Source organism: Lontra canadensis, unplaced genomic scaffold (genome assembly GCF_010015895.1).
Source record: "Lontra canadensis isolate GAN:19392208 unplaced genomic scaffold, GSC_riverotter_1.0 scaffold4, whole genome shotgun sequence".
NCBI classification, from domain to species: Eukaryota; Metazoa; Chordata; class Mammalia; order Carnivora; family Mustelidae; genus Lontra; species Lontra canadensis.
This window is the reverse complement of record NW_022630998.1, coordinates 36,896,952-36,921,298: the sequence shown is the minus strand read 5'-3', so window position 1 is coordinate 36,921,298 and position 24,347 is coordinate 36,896,952. Positions and strand designations below refer to the sequence as shown.

General features: G+C 36.1%; 1 protein-coding gene and 1 non-coding gene across 2 annotated transcripts in view; one reads left to right on the top strand and one right to left on the bottom strand.

Annotated features, from left to right (window-relative positions):
• The window catches only part of ANKRD31 (ankyrin repeat domain 31), a 152,459-nt gene extending 128,339 nt beyond the window's left edge, over positions 1-24,120 (bottom strand). The window contains exons 1-4 of the mRNA XM_032848336.1: positions 23,929-24,120; positions 12,920-12,993; positions 6,881-6,990; positions 1,374-1,414 (exon numbers count right to left, since the gene is read on the bottom strand). Of these exons, the coding sequence (XP_032704227.1) occupies positions 1,374-1,414; positions 6,881-6,990; positions 12,920-12,993; positions 23,929-24,032 (329 nt within the window). The 5' untranslated portion in view covers positions 24,033-24,120. The remainder of the gene's footprint in view (positions 1-1,373; positions 1,415-6,880; positions 6,991-12,919; positions 12,994-23,928) is intronic.
• Positions 14,264-14,369, top strand: LOC116864030. Its single transcript, XR_004381919.1, has one exon. It is a non-coding gene; the product is annotated as a U6 spliceosomal RNA (small nuclear RNA).
• Positions 24,121-24,347: the final 227 nt, after the last annotated feature.

Below are 24,347 nucleotides of genomic sequence, written 5' to 3'. Positions count from 1 at the left end.
GTCGAAGGCAGAGGCTTAACCCACTGAGCCACCCAGGCATCTGGAAGGAGTATTTTAGTAGCCCTTTTGGATAAGTATAGTATCATACCAAAGCAAATATCACATCAAAACTCTAAAAAGGAATAACTTCTTTAAAGCTTACTGGAAATACAGAAATTGAAACACCAATGGACTTTTTGTATTCTGTGGCATTATGACCCATTGGTCTACCTTGCACTTTGAATGGATCTTTCACCAGTATGTGATTGTAAATTGTGCATTTGTCTTTTAGAAAATACTGTTTCACTGAGTTATATGCAAATCTTCCTTATACTGATAATGCTATTAAACATCAAAAAGACCACCTTTGTAAATATTACCACTGATTTCACTGGAAAATTTTAAGTACTGGAAGCCATCAAGGTCAAGGTGGTAGAAACAAGTTTTCTACACTAATATTCAGATGGAAGCTTGAATTTTTTCATTGGCAACAAATACCACCAGCTGTTTTCCTTGAAGTGACTGGCTTACTTCACTGATTTTGAAGAAAATGTCTGCCATATACCCAAGTGTGAATACTATTTTGTCTGTCAATTATTCTTTCAAGTTAAAAGAAAAAGTGAGCTAATTTTCTTACAATGTTTACAACTCAAACAAGTGCTCTCAAGACTACCACACTTCAGTATTCACAGAAGTACTTAGGCATACTTCCCCCATCAACACAACCATATCAAAAAGATATATATTCAAAAGTAGAAATTTAATTAAACAAGAACTTTTCCGCTTCACCACATGCATTAAATGAACCTCGCTTTTTTCTTCCTTTCTAACAGCTAGTTCATGGCAGTGAAAAATACAGCCACTGCCCTAATCCTAGTAAGGCTTCAGAATTTTACTTACCATTTTCTTTAGCAATCTATGTGCAAATGTCAGTACTATGAAACAGGCAAATAACATGTTAGTATTATTATGAAAATAGTTCTGACCTCAAAAACTGCCTGGAAAAAGTCTCAAGGATTCCCAAGGAGTCCATAGACCATACTTTGAGAACCATGGTTTTAAAAGAGCTGAAAGAATAAAGTCTTTTAAAGAACAACAGTCCTATAAAGCCTAATTTCAATAAGGTCTATAAATTATTCCTTCATGCTATGCTATAGATTTTCTTTTTAAATAATATTAGTAGACAGAAAATCAACTTAATATGAACCAAACTTTCTCATGAAATGAAATTTATCTAGAATGTTTCAAAATAACATATTTAGGCTGCTAAAGGGACAATTATTAAAAAATATACAATAATTCTAAAACTCTTAAGAAAATGAAGACTCACTTTAAAGCGTAAAATTACAAAAAGAAATCTACAATATAATAAAGCCCAAAATTAGTATACTTACGGGAACAGAGCTTCATTTTGTTCCATTTCATCTTGAGGTTGCTAGGGGGAAAAAAGGTAGTTTTCTTTTAACTGATAAATTCTAATACAATGCATTAATTAGAAATTTAATATTTAAAAAATTCTTGCATTATTCTTTCTTAGCATCTTCTCTGCTATGGTAAAATATATGCAACATAAAATTCACAATTTTAACCATTTTTACACATACTGTTGTACAACCATCACCAGCATCCATCTAGAGTACTTTTTCATCTTTCCCAACTAAAACTCCATACCTGTTAAGCACTAACTCACCATTCACCCCTCTCTCAATCCATGGTAACTATCCTGCTTCTTTCTTTCTACTACTCAGTCTCTACTGTGACTACTCAAAGTACCTAACATAAAAGGAACCATACGATATTAGTCCTTTTGTTTCTGACTTATTTCACTTAGCATGAGATCTTTAAGGTTCACCCATGTTGTAGCATGTATCACTATTTCCTCCCTTTCTAATTACATTGTATGTAACACACATTTTGTTTATCCACTCATCTGTTGGTGCCAGCAATAAGAAAGAATTCCAATTTTCCTACATCCTAACCAATACTGGTTATTTTGGGGGGTTTTTTGATAATAGCTACCATAATGAGTGTAAGGTGGGATTTCAGTGTGGTTTTGACGTGCACTTCCCTAATGATTAATGATGCTGAACATCTTTTCATGTGCTTATTGGCCACTAGTCTATCTTTGGTGAAATGTCTGTTCATGCCCTTTGTCCATTTTTAAATCAGTTTGTTTTTTGTTGCTGAGTTCTAAGAGTCTTTATATATTCTGGGTAGTAATCCCTAATGAGATAAACAATTTAAAAATATTTTCTCCCATTTCTTTTTTTTTTTTTTAAGAGTTTGTTTATTTATTTATTTGACAGAGAGAGATCACAAGTAGGCAGAGAGGCAGGCAGAAAGAGAGGGGGAATTAGGCTCCCTGCTGAGCAGAGAACCCCATGTGGGGCTCAATCCCAGGGCCCTGAGATCATGACCTGAGCCGAAGGCAGAGGCTTAACCCACTGAGCCACTCAGGTGCCCCTTTTCTCCCATTTCTTAAGTTGCCTTTTCATCTGTTGATAATGTCCTTTAATCCACAAAGGTTTTTAATTTTCATGAGTCTAGCTTTATTTATTTTATCTTTTGTTGCTGGGCTTTCATGTCCAGGAAATCATTGCCAAATCCAATGTCATGATACTTTTTCCCAATGTTTTCTTCTAAGAATTTTAGCTCTTGTGTTTAGTTTTTTAAATTACTTTCCATAAAAGAATTTATGGAGATTAAATAAAGAGAAAGGATGTGCCCCTCTTTTTATTCCTAGTTCATTAATCCACAATGGTTCTGATAAGCCATTTTTGTCAGGTTCTCAGTTCTAATATTTCTCCTTGAGGGCCAAAAATCATACAACTTCTGTGTTACAATGTTAAATACTAAATGACTTTTGCCTAATTCTCAAGTCATGACAGTAAATCTGAAGTTGTGTCCCTTAAAAAAAAGAAAAAGATAAAATGCACTGATAAAATGATTCCATTTTAAGTTTTGCAGCATACTGGCTTTCATCACTTTTAAACATTTAATTTCTTGTTTCCATCTAAGTGGATCTTTAGAAAAAGATCTCTCTCTGGGGGCCCTCTATGTTTCTATGATCAATAACAACGTTTTCTGAAAATAAAGCCTTCAGTCTGAATTTCCAAGCATTGTTCGATCAATGAAAAACCATAATAACAGGAAAACACAAAGTACTGAGAAAACATCAATCTTCTCCAATGAACATTCACTGTTATTTACTGATAATGCATCTTTACGTACTTCAAGGTTATTAGATTAGTTCCACATATATATACTTCCCAAGCAGACCTTACAAAGCTCCAAGACCCAGAGACAAGAAGGAATTTCAAGAAGTAAACCTAGGGGCGCCTGGGTGGCTCAGTGGTTAAAGCCTCTGCCTTCAGCTCAGGTCATGATCTCAGGGTCCTGGGATGGAGTCCCGCATCGGGCTCTCTGCTCATCAGGGAGCCTGCCTCCTCCTCCTGTCTCTCTCTGCCTGCCTCCTCCTCCTGTCTCTCTCTGCCTGCCTCTCTGCCTACTTATGATCTGTCTGTCAAATAAAAAAAAAAAAAATCTTAAAAAAAAAAAAGAAGTAAACCTAGAAGCTCCCAAGGATTAATTAAATAGCATATACATATATACTTATATACTTACTAGATATTTCTGTATCTTCACAAAATAATTCATTCAAATACCTGTAATACTCCAGTTCATTTCCCTTACTATAGATCCCTTACTATAGATCAGTGACTTGACCCTACCTAGGTAAGGAAAATACAAAAAATAAGAGAGGAAGTAGGAAGGAAGTTTGCTCCTGATAGATGATGTTTTTCCCCTCCTCCATAGGCAAAAATAATACTTAAGAGCTAATACTTCTAAATACAATGGGGGCTGGAGTTGGTTATTTGTTAATTTCAATCAACTCTTTCCTAAGGCATCCAAATTGCTGTTTATCCTTTTGATTCATGTGACTGTCATTTTTTTCCTGCCCTTACCACCCCTAATATTTTGATGGTCCCTTAAGCTGCACAGTTTTTGTTTTATTTCATCTGTTGGGGGTAGGGTGTAGGAGGTGAAAAAGAGTTTAAGCTAACTGTTCTAATTTGGAGGATCTGGAAAAGGGGCAAATCTATTTATATATCCTCAACCAAAAATATCTGAAATCATTCTCTTCAACTGAATAGTGTATCACTGGAGTGGCGTGGAAGAAGTCTATACAGTCAAATCAGCCTAACCAATCCTGGGTTGCCAGGAGGCAACAGATATCTCACACAAACTATCCTCACGTTCAGTATAGCAGAATAAACACTCCTGGTATTGTTTTATTTATTGATCAGTTACTGATAACATTTGTTTAAAATACCTTTCTCTCAAATTGACAGTATATAATAAAACTAGGGGGCTTTAACACCCCACCTGTATCAATGGATACATCTTCCAGAAAGAAATCAACAAGGAAACAATGGCTTTGAATGACACTAACAATGGCTTAGAACAGATGGACGTAACAGATAAATACAAAATATTCCATCCAAAAACAGAAAACATATTCTTCTCAAGGGCACATAAAATATTCTCCAGGATAGATCACATTATTAGGCCACAAAACAACTCTTGATTTAAAGATTTTTTTTTTTTTATTTACTTGACAGACAGAGATCACAAGCAGGCATCACAGGCAGGCAGAGAGAGAGGAGGAAGCAGGCTCCCTGCTGAGCAGAGAGCCCGACGCGGGGCTCGATCCCAGGACCCTGAGATCATGACCTGAGCTGAAGGCAGAGGCTTTAACCCACTGAGCCACCCAGGTGCCCCACAACTCTTGATTTAAAAAACTGAAATCACAGAGCAATGGGGTAGCTAAGATGGCTAAGCACCTGTCTCTGGGTTTCAGGTCAGATTATGGCCTCAGGATTGTGGGATTGAGCCCCATTTCAGGCTCCTCACTCAGTATAAAGCCTGTCTAGGATTCTCTCTTTCCCTCTCCCTCTTCTCCCCCCATTAACTGTCTCTCTCTAAAAAATAAATAAATAAAAACAAAATAAAAATAAGCAACTTTTATACAGTGAAGGAAACCATTAGAATAAAGAAAGGCAACCTAATGAATGAGAAAGGATATTTGCAAATAATATTTTGATAAGAGGTTAACATCCAGAATAGATAAAGAACTCATACAATTCAACAGCAAAAAACAACAACAAAAAACCTAAACAGTTTTTTAATTAAAAGGTGGGCAGAGGACCCAAACAGACATTTCTTTAAAGAAGACAAACAGGTGACCAACAGACACATGAAAAGATACACATCACTAACCATCAGGGAAATGCAAATCAAAATCACAAGAGATATCTCTTCACACCTGTCAGGACGGCTAAAACCGAAAAGACAAGAAACAACAAATGTTGGTAAGGATATGGAGAAAAGAGAACTGTCATGCACCGTCGGTGGGAATGTGAACTGGTGCAGCCACAGTAGAAAATAGCATGGAGGTTACTCAAAAAATTAAAAATAGAACTACCATATGATCCAGTAATTCTACCTCTTGGTATTTGTCTGAAGAAAATTAAACATGAATTCAAAAAGACATAATCACCCCTATGTTCATACAGCATTATTTACAATAATCAAGATATAGAAGTAACCTAAATACACATACACACACACAGGAATATTACTTAGTCATAAAAAATGAAATCTTGCAATTTTTAACAACACAGATAGACTTAGAGGGCATTACGCTAAGTGAAGTAAGACAGACAAAGACAAACACCATAGGATGCCACTTACATGTAGAATCTAAAAAACCCCAAATGAATAAATAAAATAAAACAGAAATAGGCTGATAAATCAGAGAATTGATGGTTGTCAGAGAGGAAGGGAGATGGGAAGATGGACAAAATAGGTGAGATGGAGTAAGAGGTAAAATCTTCCAGTTATAAAATAAATTAGATATGAGAATGCAATCAATAATATTGTCACAACTTTGTATGGGGACTGCTGGTAACTAAACCTACTGTGGTGACCATTTGATAATGTCTGTAAATATCAAATCATTATGTTACACACCTGAAGCTAACACAATACTGTATGGCAATTATTCTTCGATTAAAAAAACCCAAATTTGAGATTCACGACTGAATACAGCATCTTTGATGAAATGTTTTCAGTATAATAAAAAAGAAAGCTTGAGTTGTCTTATTCTAAAAAGGAAACAACACAATTTTTCCCTGAAGTCTTCAATCTGTGTAAAATTAACTATCTTCATTCATAAAAATCCATGTGTGTGAATATTTCATTCATTTCAAAACAATCAATAAAAATGTTAGGATTTTTATTTTATCCTCAGAGGGAAAAAAAATGTATCGATGGTCCCTTCCTTCCTTAAGACTTTGTAGGTATCTCTGGTTAGCTGACTTACTTATGCCGCAGGTGCTAACTAAATCACCCCTTATCTCTCCCCAGGGTGACTACATTAAAAAGAAACAAATAAAAATTTGTGTAAGTAAGTGTATATATATACACATGCACTCACACACACATTAGATAACAGAAGGGCCTTTCAGTAGCCCGTATCTCAAATTATACCACGCAGACTAACATCTTCCTCACAAATTTAAAGTGATCTCTAGATGAAAATCATAATTATTATATTCTATTTTAACCTTCTGCTTCCTCTCACTTCCACATTTCTACCTGAAAGAGAGAAAAGAGAGGAAAAAATGAAATATTTTAAATACTTCCTTCTAAAACAACTGCTTTTCACCAAAGTTGCAACGAAGAAACAGAATGACTAGCTAAGAAAGGGTAAAAACCGAGTAAGAGAAGAAAGAAGGAAAATAATAGACAAAAAGAATTAATCCTTAGTAATTTGGCCCTCTTTAAAATAGCATTTCCAATTTTTAATAAGTATGTATTTAATCAATATGATATATACCTGTAAGACTTCTTTCTCACTAAGAGGCGGCATTATATTATTTTTACTCTTTTGCTCTTGTGGAATCTCTCTGAATTTGAAAGCAAGTTGAATCTCAGGAGAAGGTGAGCCTAGAATGAAATATAATCATAAGTCATTTGCAACAGGTTCATTGCTCTGCTTTGACAATGACTCCATGATTTTACAGAAATTACAAAATGTCATTAAAAATTATTTTGTAAATTATAATTTCCTAACTGCCACTTTTAAATATCAAAGTCTTTAAGTTATTAATTTCAAAGAAACATATACTACACTGGAATAAAATATTACTTGATATTTCTTAGTTTCAGGTGGAATGAATACAAAGGATACATAGAGACAATATACAGACTTAAACCCCCTTAGAGAGAATACTTTCTTCTTTTTCAATTCTGTGTGAGGTCATTTTTTAAAACTCCTAATACTAGTCTATAATCCAAAAATAGAGTTTGTGTTTTTAAGACAGGAATAAGATCCTCACTGGATATTTGAAATTGTTTTTCCAAGTTCAGCAAATTATAGACTGTTTGGCTTACTGGGTAGCTAGGATTAGAACAGATATTTGACTTCTTATTAGTAAGTACATTATTATCCCATCATTCCCTTTTCCATATTTTTTAAGTAGTAAAGTTAATACCTGCTCACTGTAGAAACTTGGGAAAATAAAGTAGTATAAAGGAGATGCTAATGATCACCCAGAGATAATTATTCATAACATAGTTGTAGATTTCCTTCTGATCCTTTACTGTGTGTGTGCGTGTGTGTGTGTGTGTGTGTGTGTGTGTGTGTGTTTTATAAAATGGAGTTACCCTGTATAAATTAGGTTTTCAGATTTTTTTTTTAAAAAAGGATGGGGAAGTGAGCTCATATTTTAACTTTTCTTCCCTTCCGACTTCCTAAAAAGAATCCAAAGAAATTAGCTGTTGCTGTTTTTTGAAATTAGTTTTGTTTTTTGTTGTGTTTTTTTTTAATCTGAAGCAGCAATGAGAAAAAAAGGAAATACACCACTATGGATCAGAAGATGAGACTGGATTAAAGGGAAACCAAACACAGGTAAACAGTATATCACTCTGCATGGGAAAAGGAGTGGCTCCTTCAGGAATAACTATATGAATTTCTTCCACGAGAATCTCAGAAAACCACTCAGCTCAGAGCAAATCACACCAACCAAAGACGGAAGAGGGTACACTGGAGGATCACCATGGGTAGTCTCATACTCCACTGATATTGCTGTTTGTACCAAAGGAGCTCAGAATGAATAATATAGCCAGTTACTCTGTGTAGGAGGATATCTTCCCTACCAGATAAAGAAACGTACTAAAAGCTAGGGCTCATAAAATAACAGTGCTGGCACATCACCAAATATAGTCAAATAGAACAATGAAACAAAATAAGTGGAAAACAGACCTATATATATATATCTGGGAATTTAATATAAAATAATAATGGCATTTTAAACAGTGACAAAAAGATGCATAAATATAATACATGTAAATAAAGATAAAAGAAAAACTTTTATGGTCTTGTGGTAGGCAAAATATTTCCAAGTTTGGAAAAAAACCAAGAAACCCCAGAAGAAAAGACTGACAGGTTTTGTTATATAAAAACTTAAGGGCACCTAGGTGGCTCAGTTGGTTAAGTGTCTGCCTTCAGCTCAGGTCACAATCTCAGGATCCTGGGATCCAGCCCCACATCAGCCTCCCTGCCCAGCAGGAGTCTGCTTCTCCCTCTCTCTCTACCCTTTCCCCATGCCCCCACCCTCACTTGTGCTCTTTCTCTCTCAAATAAGTAAAAACTTTAAAAAAGAAAACCTTAAAGTTTCTGTTTACAAAATATATCATGAATAACATTAAAGTTAACTAGGAAACTGAGTGAAACTATTTTCCATATATATATGAAAAAGTTTTATTATCTTTAATATATAAAATGATCTCATAAATCAAGAATAACATGAGAATAATTTATGAGACATGTAAGGAATACTCAATATTAAAGTATGTCTAACCTTGGTACTCTTCGAAAATGCAAATTAAAATAATCAGACACTTTTTATTTAGCAGTTTGGCAAAGACTGAATATATCCTTTGTTGGATCTAAAGGAAAAAGTCATCTTTTTTAGGGGTAATATGTGTCAAGATCTGACATGTTTCTTTTAAAAACGAATATAATTTTTGCTAGTTATACTAAGGAAATAACCAGAAAAGCAGGCAAAGGTATAAATACTAGAACAGTCACATTTATTACAGTATCGAGAAATACCAAAAATATTATCAATTCATTAAATATGGGTAGATTCATACAGAATAACATGCAGCAATTTAAAAAGTTGAGGAAGATCAATATAACAAGGAAAGAACTATATTTAACACAATACCGATTATAAAAAAAGATATTCATATTGGTATACAAAAGTCTAGAAAAATATACAAATACTGGGGCGCCTGGGTGGCTCAGGGGGTTAAAGCCTCTGCCTTCGGCTCAGGTCATGATCCCAGGGTTCTGGGATCGAGCCCCACATCGGGCTCTCTGCTCAGCAGGGAGACTGCTTCCTCCCCTCTCTCTGCCTGCCTCTCTGCCTACTTTGTGATCTCTATCTGTCAAATAAATAAATAAAATCTTGAAAAAAAAAAAAAGAAAAATATACAAATACTAAACACTGGCAATTCTTGGAATGGAATTATAGAGAAGAATAGGGGGTGGGACCTTACACTTTCTACATTATATAGTTTTGTATTTAGAAAATTTTTATTCTTGGGGTACCTGGGTGGCTAAGTGGGTTAAAGCCTCTGCCTTCGGCTCAGGTCATGATCCCAGGGTCCTGGGATTGAGCCCCGCATCAGGCTCTCTGCTCAGCAGGGAGCCTGCTTCCCTTCTTCTCTCTGTGCCTGCCTCTGCCTACTTGTGATCTCTGTCTGTCAAATAAATAAAATCTTTAAAAATATATATAGAGAGAAAAATTTTATTCTTTTAATAATTAGCAAAAGTAATAAAAAAGTCTATCAATTTGGAAAATCAAAGAAAAAGAAGAAGGAAAGCGAAGAAAAAACTTGGTTGGAATATTAAAACACACCTCTAACTTCTTCTTAGTGGTACTTTATATGACATAAGAGCATGTTCTAGAGACTACCATTACACACTGCCTCTTCCAAATACATGTAAGAAAAATCCCTCCAAGATGAAATTGCAACTTCCCACTGGAGTACCAAGTGAAATGATGTACTGTGAAAAGACTCTCTGAACTATATATAAAAGATCTTTGTGGTGTTTAAGAAATTTTTCCTTTTTACCATACCTATTTTCAGACATCCTTGAAAATTAAAAAAGGCTCCCAAGAAGAAAGCATAAAAAGAAATAATGTACCCCTTAAATAGTTATTGCAAATATATCTTTTTGAACCATGATGCTCAGTGATGTATTTTTCTATAAGCATTTAAATTGACCTAGAAGTGGACTCAGAAGTATAGAAAACTGTAGGTAAAAGGTACTTTTAAAAAATATATGTACCACATATCGATGAAATCATACAGTATTTGCCTTTTTCAGTCTGACTTCTTTCATTTAGCATAATAACCTCTTGGTCCATCCATATTACAAATGGTATGATCACATCTTTTTCATGGCTGTGTACTACACATACACATATACATATATATACACATATACATATACACCACATCTTCTTTATCCATTTGTCTACCAATGAACGCTTAGGTTACTTCCATATCCTGGCTACTGTAAATAATGTTGCAATAAGCATAAAAGTGCATATATATTTTTTTACTTAGTGTTTTCATTTTCTTTGGGTAAACACCCAGTAGTGGAATCATTGGATCATATGGTATTATTCTTTTTAATTTCTTGAGGAACCTCCACACTGTTTTCTATTGCAGTTGTACCAATTTACATTACCACCATCCATGCACAAGGGTTTCTTTTCTCTATAGCCTCACCAACACTTGTTATTTGTCTTTTTGCTTTTAGCCATTCTGATAGGTCTAAGATGATAACTCTTTGTGGTTTTGATTTGCATTTCTCTGTATGTCTTCTTTGAAAAAAATGTCTATTTGGGTCCTCTCCCCATTTTTTACTTGGATTGTTTGTTTTTTAGGTATCAAGTTGTATACGTTCTTTATACATTTTAGAAATAGGGGCGCCTGGGTGGCTCAGTGGGTTAAGCCTCTGCCTTCGGCTCAGGTCATGATCACAGCATCCTGGGGATCGAGTCCCGCATAGGGGCTCTCTGCTCGTCAGGGAGCCTGCTTCCTCCTCTCTCTCTCTCTCTCTGCCTGCCTCTCTGCCTATATGTGATCTCTGTCTGTAAATAAAATCTTAAAAAAAAAAAAATTAACCCCTTATCAGATATATCATTTGCAAATAACTTCTCCATTCAGTAGGTTGTCTTTCATTGTGTTGATGATTTCCTTTACTGTATAAAAGTTTTTTATTTTGATGTAGTTCCAATAGCTTATTTTTGCTTTTATTTCCCTTGCCTTTGGAGACGTATCTAGCTAGAAAAATGATGCTAGGGCCAATGTCAGAAAAATTACTGCCTGTGTTCTCTTCTAGGGTTTTTGTAGTTTCGGGTCTTACAGTTAAGTCTTTAATCCATTTAAGTTTATTTTTGTGTATGGTGTAAAAAATTAGTCCAGTTTCATTCTTTTGCTTGTAGCTGTCCAGTTTTCCCAGCACCATTTTTGAAAAGACTTTTTTCCCCATTGCATATTCTTGCTTAATTTGTCATAGATTAATTGATCCTATAAGTGTGGCTTTATTTCTGGGTTCTCTACTCTGTTCCATCAATCTTTTGTGCCAGTACCACACTGTTTTGGTTATTACACCTTTGCAGCATACCTTGAAGTCTAGGATTGTGACATTTCCAGCTTTGTTCTTCTTTCTCAAGACTGATTTGGCTATTCAGGCTCTTTTGCAGCTCTATAGATATTTTTAGATTTGTTCTAGGTCTGTAACAAATGTTGTTGGTATTTCCATAAGCATTCACTGAATTTGGGTGATATGGATGTTTTAACAATATTAATTCCTATAATCCATGATCATGGAATATCTTTCTATTTGTGTCATCTCCAATTTCTTTTATCAGTATTTCATAATTTCCAGAATATGGGTCTTTCACCTCCTTGGTTAAGTTTACTCCTAGGTGTTTTATTCTTTTTGCTGCAATTATGAATGGGATTGTTTTCTCAATTTCTCTTTCTGCTACTTTGTTATTAGTATATAATAAGCCAGACTAAGAAAGACAAATACTATATGATTCCACTCATACAGGGAATCTAAAAAAAACAAAACAAATGAATACACAAACCAAAAAAAAGCTGAACCAGACTTATAAATACAGAGAACAAACTGATGGTTGCCAAAGGGGACAGGGGTGGGGAGAATAGACAAAATGGGTGAATGGGAGTGGAAGATAAAGGTTTCCAGCTATGGAATAAATAAGTCACAGTAATAAAAAGCACAGCATAGGAAATATAGTTAATAATATTAGAATGACATTATATGTTAAAGATGGTAGCTAAAACTGTGGTGAGCCTAGCATAACCCATAAAGTTGAATCACTATGGTGTACACCTGAAACTAAGGTAAACATTATGCATTAACTATACTCAAATTCAAAAAATTAAATATATAAAATTAAACAAAGGATATTTGGTATTTCAGTCTGAAATAGGCTGGTTATTAAAAAGTACTATTCACTTTTGCAAATAAACAAGTTCTAGGGCTAAGCCGGAAATTTTTGCAAGGAGAAGAGCTATCTGGGTGTCACTTGCTTATTTCTGAAGGCCTCTCAAGGAGTCATTAACATCTTCCAGAAGTTATAACTTCCCTTGCTATCTTTATAGTAACAGACCTTAATAGACCTTAGGCTCTATTACAGATGCGTATAAGAAACTAATTCTGTGTAAAGTTAAAAACAAAACTATCTATAAAAGGAGAAATTGACAGAGTAATAACACTTGGCAAATTAAAGGGACTACTTAGTGAAAAAAATTTTTTTCTCACCTTCGTACATTCCACTTATACCAGGATGGAGACTGAACTCAGATCTAAGAGATGTGTCTTGGTCAAAGAGCAACCTTTCAAATACCAAAACAGAAGATACAGATTATGTTCCTAAACAAAGACTAACAATTTAACCACAATTTGTTATTATACTTAAACTTGCTAAAATTCTTAGTTACACCACACTATTAATATCTACACCAAAATATCTTTTTAGATGTGTACCCTTTAATTAAAAACTTATATAAGATGAAAAATAAAGACTTATTTATATGGTCTAGTTCATTTTTATAATACCCTGTTATTTCTGAGTACTTGGGAGTGAGGGATGAATATCAATATAGTTTCTGAACAGAGATGAAGTGAGATGATTTGAGGGAACAGTGCTGGTAGGTTTCCTCCTTCACATTTCTCTATACCACAGAGAATTTGAGATTAGAATCCCAGGACTGAATCTGAGTATATATTTTCAGAATACAAAATGATAGAATTCCTTCAGTTTTTGGATTTACTTCCTACTATGTTCTAAGGTGCATCAAGGTAACAAAGAGAGAAGACACACAATCCATACCCTTAAGAAGCTTCAAATCCAGTGACAAATACAAAACTAAAAAATAGCAATGATGTGCCATGGTGAGTACGCTAGTAGGCAGATTTAACGTGTTTGTGTTTTCTGATTTAAAAAACCCTACAGAATTCAAAACTAGGAAAAGGACTTGAAAAGAAATTTATCCTAAGAAGATGTACAAATGGCTAACAAGAACACAAAAAGATGCTCAACACTACTAAATATTAGGAAAATAAAAATCAAAACCACAGTGAGATATCACATCACATCCATTAGGTTATGATCAAAAACAAAACAGAAAATAACAAGTAGTGACAAGGATATGGAGAAACTGGAACTCTTCTGCATTGCTGGTGGGAATGTTAAACAGTACAACCACTGTGGAAAACAGTATGGTTGTTCATCAAAAAAGAGATCTTTTTTTTTTTTTAAAGAGATCTTTAACCACCATTTGATCTAGTAATTCCATTTCTGGGTATGTACACCAAGTAACTGAAAGCAGGGATCTGAAAATATTATTTGCACACTTCAGAGAAGCATTATTCACAGAAGCCAAAAGGTGAAAGCAACCCAAGTATTCATCAACAGATAAGTGGATAAACAAAATGCTGTACATACATGAAATGGAGTATTATTCAGCCTTAAAATGGAAGGTAATGCTGATACATATTATAACATAGAGCTTAAAAACATACCAGTGCAGTGGTGCATAAACAATGAATTTTGGAACACTGAAAAGAAATAAAATAAAATGAAACAAACAAGCAAACATACCAGTGTTTGCTTTGGCAGCACATATGCTAAAACTGGAATGATACAGAAAAGACAGCATGGCCCAGGTGCAAGGATGACATACAAATTCATGAAGCATTCCATATTTCAAAAAATTACACTAAGTGAATGAACCAGACACAAATGGACAAATACTATATGATTCCACTTACATGAGATAGCTAGAATAGTCAGATCCACAGTGATCAAAAGTAGAATGGTGGTTGCCAGGGGCTGGGAGCAGGGAGGAATGGGAAGTTAGTGTTTAATGGGTTCAAAGTGTTAGTCTGGGAAAATGAAAAAGTTCTGAAGTCAGATAGTGGTGATGGGTGCACAACAACATGAAAGCACTTAATGCCACTGGACTGTATACTTAAAAATGGTTATAATGGTAAATTTTATGATACATATTTTTATGATGATAAAAATAAAATTAAAAAAATATTTTCAGAATATAACAGTGTACCAAGGCATGAATATATGATTTGGCACTAAATGGGTTCTTTTGTTTACTTACTTGTTCTTTCTGCTCTTCACTTTTTTAAGGAAAATTATAAACAATAACAACACAATAGACAATAGTATACTTATTGTCTAGGTTCAACAACTACCAGTACACAATCTTATTTCTTGTATAATCATTCTGCCACCCTCTCTGTTCCTGCCAGTCTCACTAGATTATTTTGAAACAAGTCCTGGACATCTTATTCCATTTCACCTAGAAATATTTCAGTATGCAACTCTAAAAGGACACTTTTCAAACACCACCATAATAACCACACCTTTAAAAAACAACCATAATTATCACACTTTCAAAAAGCCAATAATTCCTTAATATTACTAAATGTATAGTCTTTAGTAAACAGCCTCTGAAATGGCTCCTGGTATTTATGCCCTTGTGTGAACCCCTCCCTTGAGTACAAACTGAATCCAGAAATTCTTCTAATAAACAGAATATAGCAAACATGTTAGGATGCTACTTTGAGAAAGACACCGGCTTTCATCTTGCTCTCACTTTCTTATTCTCTTACTTCTTCCCTCTCATGGAATTTGGCTTGCCATGCTGTGAAACACTCTGCAGAGAACCCTATGTACCAAGACACCAAGGAAGGCCTCCAGTCAACCATGAGGGACAACTGAATCTTAACAAGCACTATACAGGAAGTGAATCCTTCTCAAGAGGCCTAGAGGAGCGCCTGAGTGGCTTAGTCGGTTACACGTCTGCCTTCTGCTCAGGTCATGATTCTGGAGTCCTGAGCTCTGCACTGGGCTCCCTGCTCTCTGCACTGGGCTCCCTGCTCAGCAGGGAGTCTGCTCCTTCCTCTGCCTCTCAACCCACTTGGGCTCTCTCTCAAATACATAAATAAATAAAATCTGGAAGAAGAAGAAAAAGAGAGGAAGAGGAAGAAGACGACGACGACGACGACCACCACTACTAGAACTAGAGATGAATGCAGCCTTGTCAGTCTGTGAGCCTGATGACCCAATTAAGCCACTCCCTAATTCCTGACCCACAGAAACTACAAGAAAATAAATGTTCACTGTTTTAAGTTTCTAAGTTTTGGACTAAGTTTTTCTACAGCAAAGGAAAACCAAATAGATTGTAGTCACATTCCCCCAACTGTTTCTTTTTAGTTGTTTGGTTCAAATCAAGATCTAAACAAGGGACCCACATTGTTTTTGGTTGCTGTATCTAAGCATCTTCTTAAATATATAAATTACTCCCCCCCTGGAATTTAAGAGTCAAAGGAACTAGACTGCTTTTTTTCCTTAAGTTTCCTACATTTTGAATTTTCTAACTGTATGTCATGTAACATGTTCCTTTATCCCATACACTGCCTATAAACTGGTTATTAGCTAGAAGTTTAATCTGATTCAAGTTAACTGGGGGTGGGAGGCATGTGTGTACTTCCTACAGGAGACAATAGTCTTTCAGCACCCCCCTTCGCCTTGGGCCTGGAACACTTTCTTACCAAGATTCGGAGTCCTCCCAGCCTGCGCTGGACTTTTTACCTTGCACGGGAATACCTTTCCCAGTTTCAGACTTGGTGTGTACTCCTTTGCTGTGAAAGCGTGTGTGTCCTATGTTATCTGGAAAACCTCACTACTATATATGTCCTCTGTGGGGACAAGATGAAGTCATTCTGTGGCACAAGAGAAATGTGTGCAGACCAAAGGCCTGCATCAGCTGCAGAGAGTGACTGCTAGCCATGGGGGCCAATACCTACTACTGAAGCTGCTCTTGCTTTGTCTCTTCTCTATGTGAATAAAGAACTGTTCTAGCCTGCCACCACCTAGATCTTGGACTTCCAGCCTCCAGAACCATAAGAAAATGCATTTCTGTTAGTTAAGCCATCCAGTCTGTGGTATTTTTATGGCAGCCTGACAAACTAATACATCACTATCTTCCCTAGTTTCCCAGAATAAAATATTGTATCCTACTTAGATATCATATCATATTTAGAGTCCACAATACTAATATTATCATTAACAGTATGATTACTGAAATTACTTTGCAATTCTTTATGTCCTTGGAGTATATCTTATCTGGCATGTATAGATAATTTTGTTTAAAAGGCACTTAATTCCTTTTGGTGTAATTATGCTATCAAGTCAATACATAATTAGGTTCACCTGTTTAATCTTGCTTCTTATTTTTTTTAAAGATTTTTTATTTATTTATTTGACAGAGAGAGAGAGATCACAAGTAGGCAGAGAGGCAGGCGGGGGGTGGAGGGGAGCAGGCTCCCCACTGAGCAGAGAGCCAATGCAAGGCTTGATCCCAGGACCCTGAGATCATGACCTGAGCTGAAGGCAGAGGCTCAACCCACTGAGCCACCCAGGTGCCCCTTTTTTGCTTTTTAGAAAATTTTTCATGTTGATTTAATTTTGTTTTATAATTATGCAAACCATAAATGTATAAAATAAGATCTATTTAGAGAAGTCTAGTCTTGTCTCATCTTGTCTCTTCACCCATCTGTTCTTTTCACTTCCCACTTTTTAAAATTGTATGGTTTATCCTTCCAATGTGTTTTTGAAAATATAAGCAATGTGAGTATTCATGCCCTCACCCAGTCTTAGATAAGCAGTAGCATTCTATATATCTCTCTACTTTTTCTTCCTTAACAATAAATCCAGTAGACTGATCAGTGCAGGGGAAGAAACTTTCTTCATTCCTCTTTATCAATTCATAGTATGCCACTGTGTGGATTCTCACATAGTTTTTAAAAAATATTTATTCATCTAAGTAATTTCTATACCCAACAAGGTCTTGAACTCACAACCCTGAAATTAAAAGTCACATGCTCTTCCAGCTGAGACAGCCAAGTACTCCTCAGTTTTAAAAGCTTAATAAAAGACAATAGTGGAAGTTTAAAAAAAAGAAATGGGGAGAGATTAAGAAAATTTACAGAACTATCTTGTTTTCCATTCCCAAACACAAAAATACATCACACATATAATCTCACATACATTACAAAGAACAGGTTACTAAGAAAAATAAGTAACCATTAACAACAACAACAAAACCCGTACCTCCTAATAGTTCTCAGCACCACCAAAACTAATAATAAAAAGGACTCCAGTCCTTAATCTAACAAACCCTCCGTGAGAGTAAATGCTGGCTCCTGTTATTAGGAGAAAAATCATCTTTTTTGATTCAATTACTACTGGCCATTACCAAGGATTGAAGATTTTATTATTCAAATATGGGTTAACACCATTACTATAGCACACTTTTCTAAGAAGTAAAAATAGGGATGCCTGGGTGGCTCAGTTCAGGTCATGATCCCAGGGTCCAGGGATCGAGTCTCACATCAGGCTCTTGCTTCGCAGAGAGCCTGCTTCTCCTTCTGCCTGCTGCTCCCCATTTGTGCTCATGCTCAGGCATGCTCTCTCTCTCTCTCCCCCGCCCCCACCCTAACAAATAAATAAAATCTTTAAAAAAAAAAGTAAAAAAAAAAAAATCTATTCATTTTAATGTCCCAGAAGTTAAAAAAAAACAAACAAAACCCAAAACTATTCATCTTAATGTCCCTAAAAGAATTATTTTACTTTTTAAATTTTTTTGAGGTGTTTTTTTTTTTTAATCTAAAAATAACACAAATAATGAATGAAGGAATTGTGGAGGCTAATGGGACTGCTCTTCATCTTCATTGTGGTAATGGTTATTACACAATTGTATGTGTTTATCAAAACACACAGGATGAATTCTGCTGCATGTAATTTGCATCTTTTTTTTTTTTTAAGATTTTATTTATTTATTTGGTAGAGATTACAAGTAGTCAGAGAGGCAGGCAGAGAGAGAGAGAGAGAGGAAGCAGGCTCCCCGCTGAGCAGAGAGCCTGATGCGGGGCTCGATCCCAGGACCCTGAGATCATGACCTGAGCTGAAGGCAGAGGCCTCAACCCACTGAGCCACCCAGGCGCCCCTGTAATTTGCATCTTAATGAAAAAGTAACATGATGTTAATTTTCCATAAGTAAATTTATAAATATAACTTTATACCAATAAAAGTACCAGCAAGACTTTTTATTGAACCAGACAACTGATTCTAAAGTTCATGTGGTAAAATAAATAAGAACAGCCAGGAAAATGTTTTAAAATAACAGTAAGGAGGTAATAACTTATAGGACACTACAATATTTTTGGATATAAAATGTTTTTAAAATGTGAAACTAGCACATAAAATGACAGACCAACAAACAGAATAAAATCTCCCAAGTAAACTCATGTACACATACGTATTTAGTTTATTAAAAAAGTGGCATCTCAAATCAGAGAAAAAGATAGGATTTTTAAAAAAATAATATTGGGACAATGAAGGAGGCATATGGAAAATAATTTAGTTGCATCCATACTTGACACTGTACTCCAGATAAAAATCCCATATGAATCAAAATGTAAATGTTTAAAATGAAACAAAAAGTATAAAAGAAACCAAGGAGGGATTCTTTTATCATTGTGAAGGAAAAAAGCCTTTCTAATTATGAGATAAACCCAAATAATTCAATTATCAAGATTACAAACACCCAAACCCTTTGACAGAGTGCTTCTATTTTTTAGAAAACAATTTCATATATGTTTGAGAACATATATACATAACTTAGAAAATATCTCTGGGAGGACAAAAATCAAATATATTGATTGCCTGTGGAAAAGAAGACTGAGTGGCTGAGGAGATAGGGATGAGAAGGAGATTTTTTGCTATACACCCTTTAATACTTAAAAAAAAAAAAACTTCCCTGAACCATGTAAATACATTACTTATTCAAAAAAACTGTAGAAAATGCAGGCAATAAAGAGAAGTATAAGTATGAAGATAGAAATCTCCTATAATTCTACCTGTGTTAAAAGACTTTGATGGATTTCCTTTTAGCTTTCTATGGAGGCTTATATATGTTAGAACCAAAAATTCTTTCACAAAGTTTGGATCAATCTGTATAAAGTTTAAGAAACTACACTTCACACTTAACATTATATTGAAATATTTGCAAAGTCACTAAAATTCTTCCTAAAACCATTAAATATTGATAATACTCCCTCATAAGGACATATGATTTGTTTATTTATTTATTTAAGCATAAGGATATAATTTATTTAAGCATCATATAATTCTAAAACACTTGTTTTTAATTTTTCATTATTGCAAATGTCTCAGGGATAATTTCCTCTGCATAAATCTTTGGGTTTGTTTTTTTTCCCCTTAAGAGAGGAGTCAGGACTATTTTAAATACTAAAAGGAAAATGAAAAGAGTGTAAACCAGAAGAATTACTCATATTCATGTTCAGTCAATAAATTAACTGACAACAGACATTAATTTCTTAGTGAATTCTAGTCAAACTACTAGACTACATTAATAACTAATACTCTAAAAGTCACTGACCACTTCATTACAGACACAGTATTTTAATAATAAAGTTTAACTTTGAAATACTGGAAAAATGGAATAGTACCAAGTACTAAAAACAGAAGAGAGAAGTAGAAATTAGATGGCTGAGTTAAAAGGAAAACTTAGGCAAAATTTGACTGAAATCTTCACTGTTTTGTTAAAAGTACAATAAAATTTGGGGAGACAATTAGGGTTTCGATTTTATATTTTATCAAAGTTTTGATTGCACAGTTCAGTGTAACGGTTCTAAACATAGTACTTGGCACCACTGTGCTTTATCACTGGAGTTGCTACTACTTTGATACACACCCTGACCAAAATGTTGCTTTTATTTTAAAGATTTATTTTTACTTATTTTGCATCCCCTATTTTTTAATTTAAATTCAATAATTAACATATAATGTATTATTGGTTTCAGAGGTAGAGGTCAGTGATTCATCAGTCTTATATACTACCCAGGGCTCATTACAACACGCGCTACCCTCCTAAAGATTCATTTGAGAGAGAGCACATGCGCACACATGCACAGGATTGGAGGAAGAAAGGGAGAGAGAAAATCTCAACCAGACTCCCCAGTGAGTTTGTAGCCCAAGGTGGGGCTCAGTTTCACAATCCGAGATCATGACCTGAGCCAAAATCATGAGTCAGATGCTTAACTGACTGAGGCCCACAGGAGTCCCCCAAATATCATTTTCTTTAGCCAATTTAATGTGGTTATTAAATCCTTGTCATCTTGTACTTTGCTTTCTTTCCCTCCTTTCTCAGGTAAATCCTTTATAACGAGTATTTTTCTATCTAGACAATTCACATGAAGACAGTGTTGGTCTGACTTGAGGGACAGAATTAACACCCTTCTTGCAGTATAATTATGTTGAATTAGCTTTTTACTAAATGCAGTTATAATGTTCAGAAGACATGTGACCTGAACACATACACAAATCCATTTAACAATGAACTACGGTGGTTCTGATTAAATCTACTGAATAGGATTAATTTGAGATCTATCCCTTCATGTTATAAAGCAGTTAACCTTAACAGAGGCTGAAACAGAATACAAGGGTTGATAAAAGATTTCCAGGGCATATATGCAGAAAAAGGATCATGCCTCTTAGAAAACAAATTACAAGCTACCAAATCTTATTAGTCAGCAACTTGAATTTTTACAAAAGATGAATAGCAACACCTACAAAGCCACAAAAAAAGACTGGATGCGGAGTGCCTGGGTGGCTCAGTTGGTTAAGAGTCTGGTCTGCCTTCGGCTCCCATCAAGATCTCAGGGGGTTCCCTGGGGACCCTGGTGGGTTTCCTGCTCAGAGGGAATCTGCTTCTCTCTCTGCCCCTCCCTCTGCTTGTGTGTACCTGCGCTCTCTCTAACAAATAAATAAAATCTTAAAAAAAAAAAAAAAAGACCGTATGCACTTTTGGATATGATTTCCAGAGGGAAAGCTAGGACTTAATCCAGACTCACAAAGAGTGTTTTTTCAGACACAGTTAACACACCTGGCAGCCTGGTTGTTTATAATAAGCCTTGCCTTTCCTAAACCCTTTCTCCCGTCTTCGAAAAAAGACCTTAATAGCTGCAACATTTAAGGATTATTTAGCTATGTCAAACTGTATGTTTTGCCTCTTGGGGATCTCTACTAGAACTTGTGTCCCTCATTCTAGTTAAAGACCTTGTGCATAAAAAAAACAGCCAAAACGAACCGCACAGAAGCAAAGAAGATGAAAAAAAAGGAAAGCAACACTAAACAATGGCCCCAGCAATTCAGCTCCAGCAATGCTTAGACTTTAACTATATTGCCATGCCAATAAGAACACTAGTTTTTAACCTTGAGCTATGAGGTCTGAAAAAATGATGTTTATATGGCACTGCAGAGAAGCATTTTAAATGAATCACAGGGGAAGAAAAAGATTGGCCAGCCACGATAGAGTGAGCCATCTAAAGCCTATTTCTCCTCTCATTACACAAAAACTCAAGAGTATTTTTTAAAAGCTTCCTGCGTAATCTGAAAAGTAAACAATAGCAGGTAGATTGAGGACTGAGTTCACACCATGAACCAGGTGAATTTCAGAGTTTGTTTTTGTGGTTTTGTTATTCCCTTATTTGTCTCCAGCTTTGATCCAAGGCCTAATCCTGAAACTGCAGAGTGGGCTCAGACAGCAAAAACTCCATAAGACACCCCCTATCTCTATCCAGAACACTAGGGAAAGGGAGCCCTGTGAATGCCAGGAAGTGTGAAAGGAAATCTATGGCTTTTATTTGTTTTCTCTCTTTAGCCTTAGAAATATACTACTATCAATCACGGCAATTTGGGCACTTAAAATCCAAGACAAAACCTGTCTCTCTTGCCAGAGGAACCACATGCTCAAGAGTATGGAGAGCATCTCTCTTACTTTCTTCTCTCTTAACACTTTTCCCTGGAGGTGGCCTTAGTTGCAAGGGACTGTTCTGAAGTAAGAAAGCTCAGAGAAATGTCTTTCTGGTCATATGAACCAGCATGTGGCTATGACTGTGGTGGTTGTTTTAAGACTCAATGTATTGGTCAGAAATGCTCCCTGTACACCAACAGCAAATATTACTGTGTGTATATATAAATGAGCAAAAACCTGGGTGTCATCATCTCTGCTCTAAATAATTCCAACTTTAACCTGGAAGTTTGCTATAAATGCAGAATTTCAGATCCTACCACAGAACTCCTGAGTGGGACTCCGCATTTTAATGGGATTCAGAAGTGACTTTATAAGGGCATTAAAATTTGAAAAGCTCTGCTCTAGGGCATGCTTGAGTGAACAAAAATCTGATTATCCTTCTCTTCCACTTAACATTTTACAAACACACTCACAGGATATATGAGGCTTTATATTACCTCACCCTACCTTCCTCTCCAGGCTCATCTTCCATCACTCCCCATCTCACCATTTAACACTTCACTTCAGTAAGAATGAACTATTTGTACATTACAGCACACAACACAATGCTATGTCCCCCCACCCTTACCCATGCATTTCCCTCAGCCTAGAACACCTCTTCTTCATCTGCCTAATTCTTAACCCACCTTAAAGCCTCTATTCCTAAGTCCACCCCACCAATCTCTAAAGACTACCTGGGATCCTAAACCAGCCAAAGCATACTTCTATCCCTGGACTATCGCATTTTATTTAAATTACCTGGTTATTTTAAAAAAATTAATTATCTATTTATGCGACCTCCCTCGCCTGTAGGTTTCTCAAAGGCAATGGTCTCATCTCTTATATAGTTCCCCTGGATGGAGCACAGAGAACTAGATATGTTCAATGTTTTGATAAACTGAACTATCATCTTTTTTGATTCTTAAAAAGTATTAGTTTCCAGTTTAGCAGTAAATGGTTCCCCCATCACACATTCTTTTCCTGAAATTGTTAACCATCTCCTAGATCAGCGCTTCCAGTTGCTTAAGCAAAATGCCTTTCAGAAATTTAGACCCAAAACTTGTTTGCCGGTACAAAAGGACTTGGACTCAGTCTAAGTTTGTTTCTGTTTGTTCCTGCTTTTTCCTCTTTTTAGATGCCACAAAACCATCTACCAGAAAGCTCATTTTGTCCTAAACTGGAGGCTGAGGGGTATTGTGTTTTGTTTACAAGTTCTTAGCTCAGGCCTAGATGCCTCACAAGACTCGAATTCCGCCTGCCATTGCACATTCATCTGGTAATTTCTACGCAAATCTCCGAGGGCCACCCCACTGCCAGTACCCAGCAGAATGGCAGGTTCACTGTCCAAGGGCTGGCGCTAACTGTGGTCACCTTCTCCAGGGAAGCTCCTCTTCATCGAGGTCGCTCTCCGTCACCGACTCGTCAATCATCGTTTCATCGCTGTCCCAGTCTGGGGTCTGGGCGCCTTCCTCCATTTTCGCTTCGCACCCGGAACCTTTTTTATCCTCCTCCAACGCCCCGCTTCCAGCGAAAGGAAAGGGCACTCCGAGGGTCTGGGGAAACTGTGATTGAAAAACGAAATTCGAGGCGGGAGGCGGGCCTGGTACAGAAGGCTGAGGGCACAGAGCTGCAGCAACGGTCGTCGTCGGGGACTCGATCCCGCTTGCCCCCGTCACCGCACGCCTCCGGCAGGGGGAGCCGCGCGCCACACGTCGCACGGCGTAGCCGCGTGCGGCCGCGCCCCGTGACGCCGGTGGCCGGAAGTGGCTGGCAGAGCGCCCGCTCGCTTA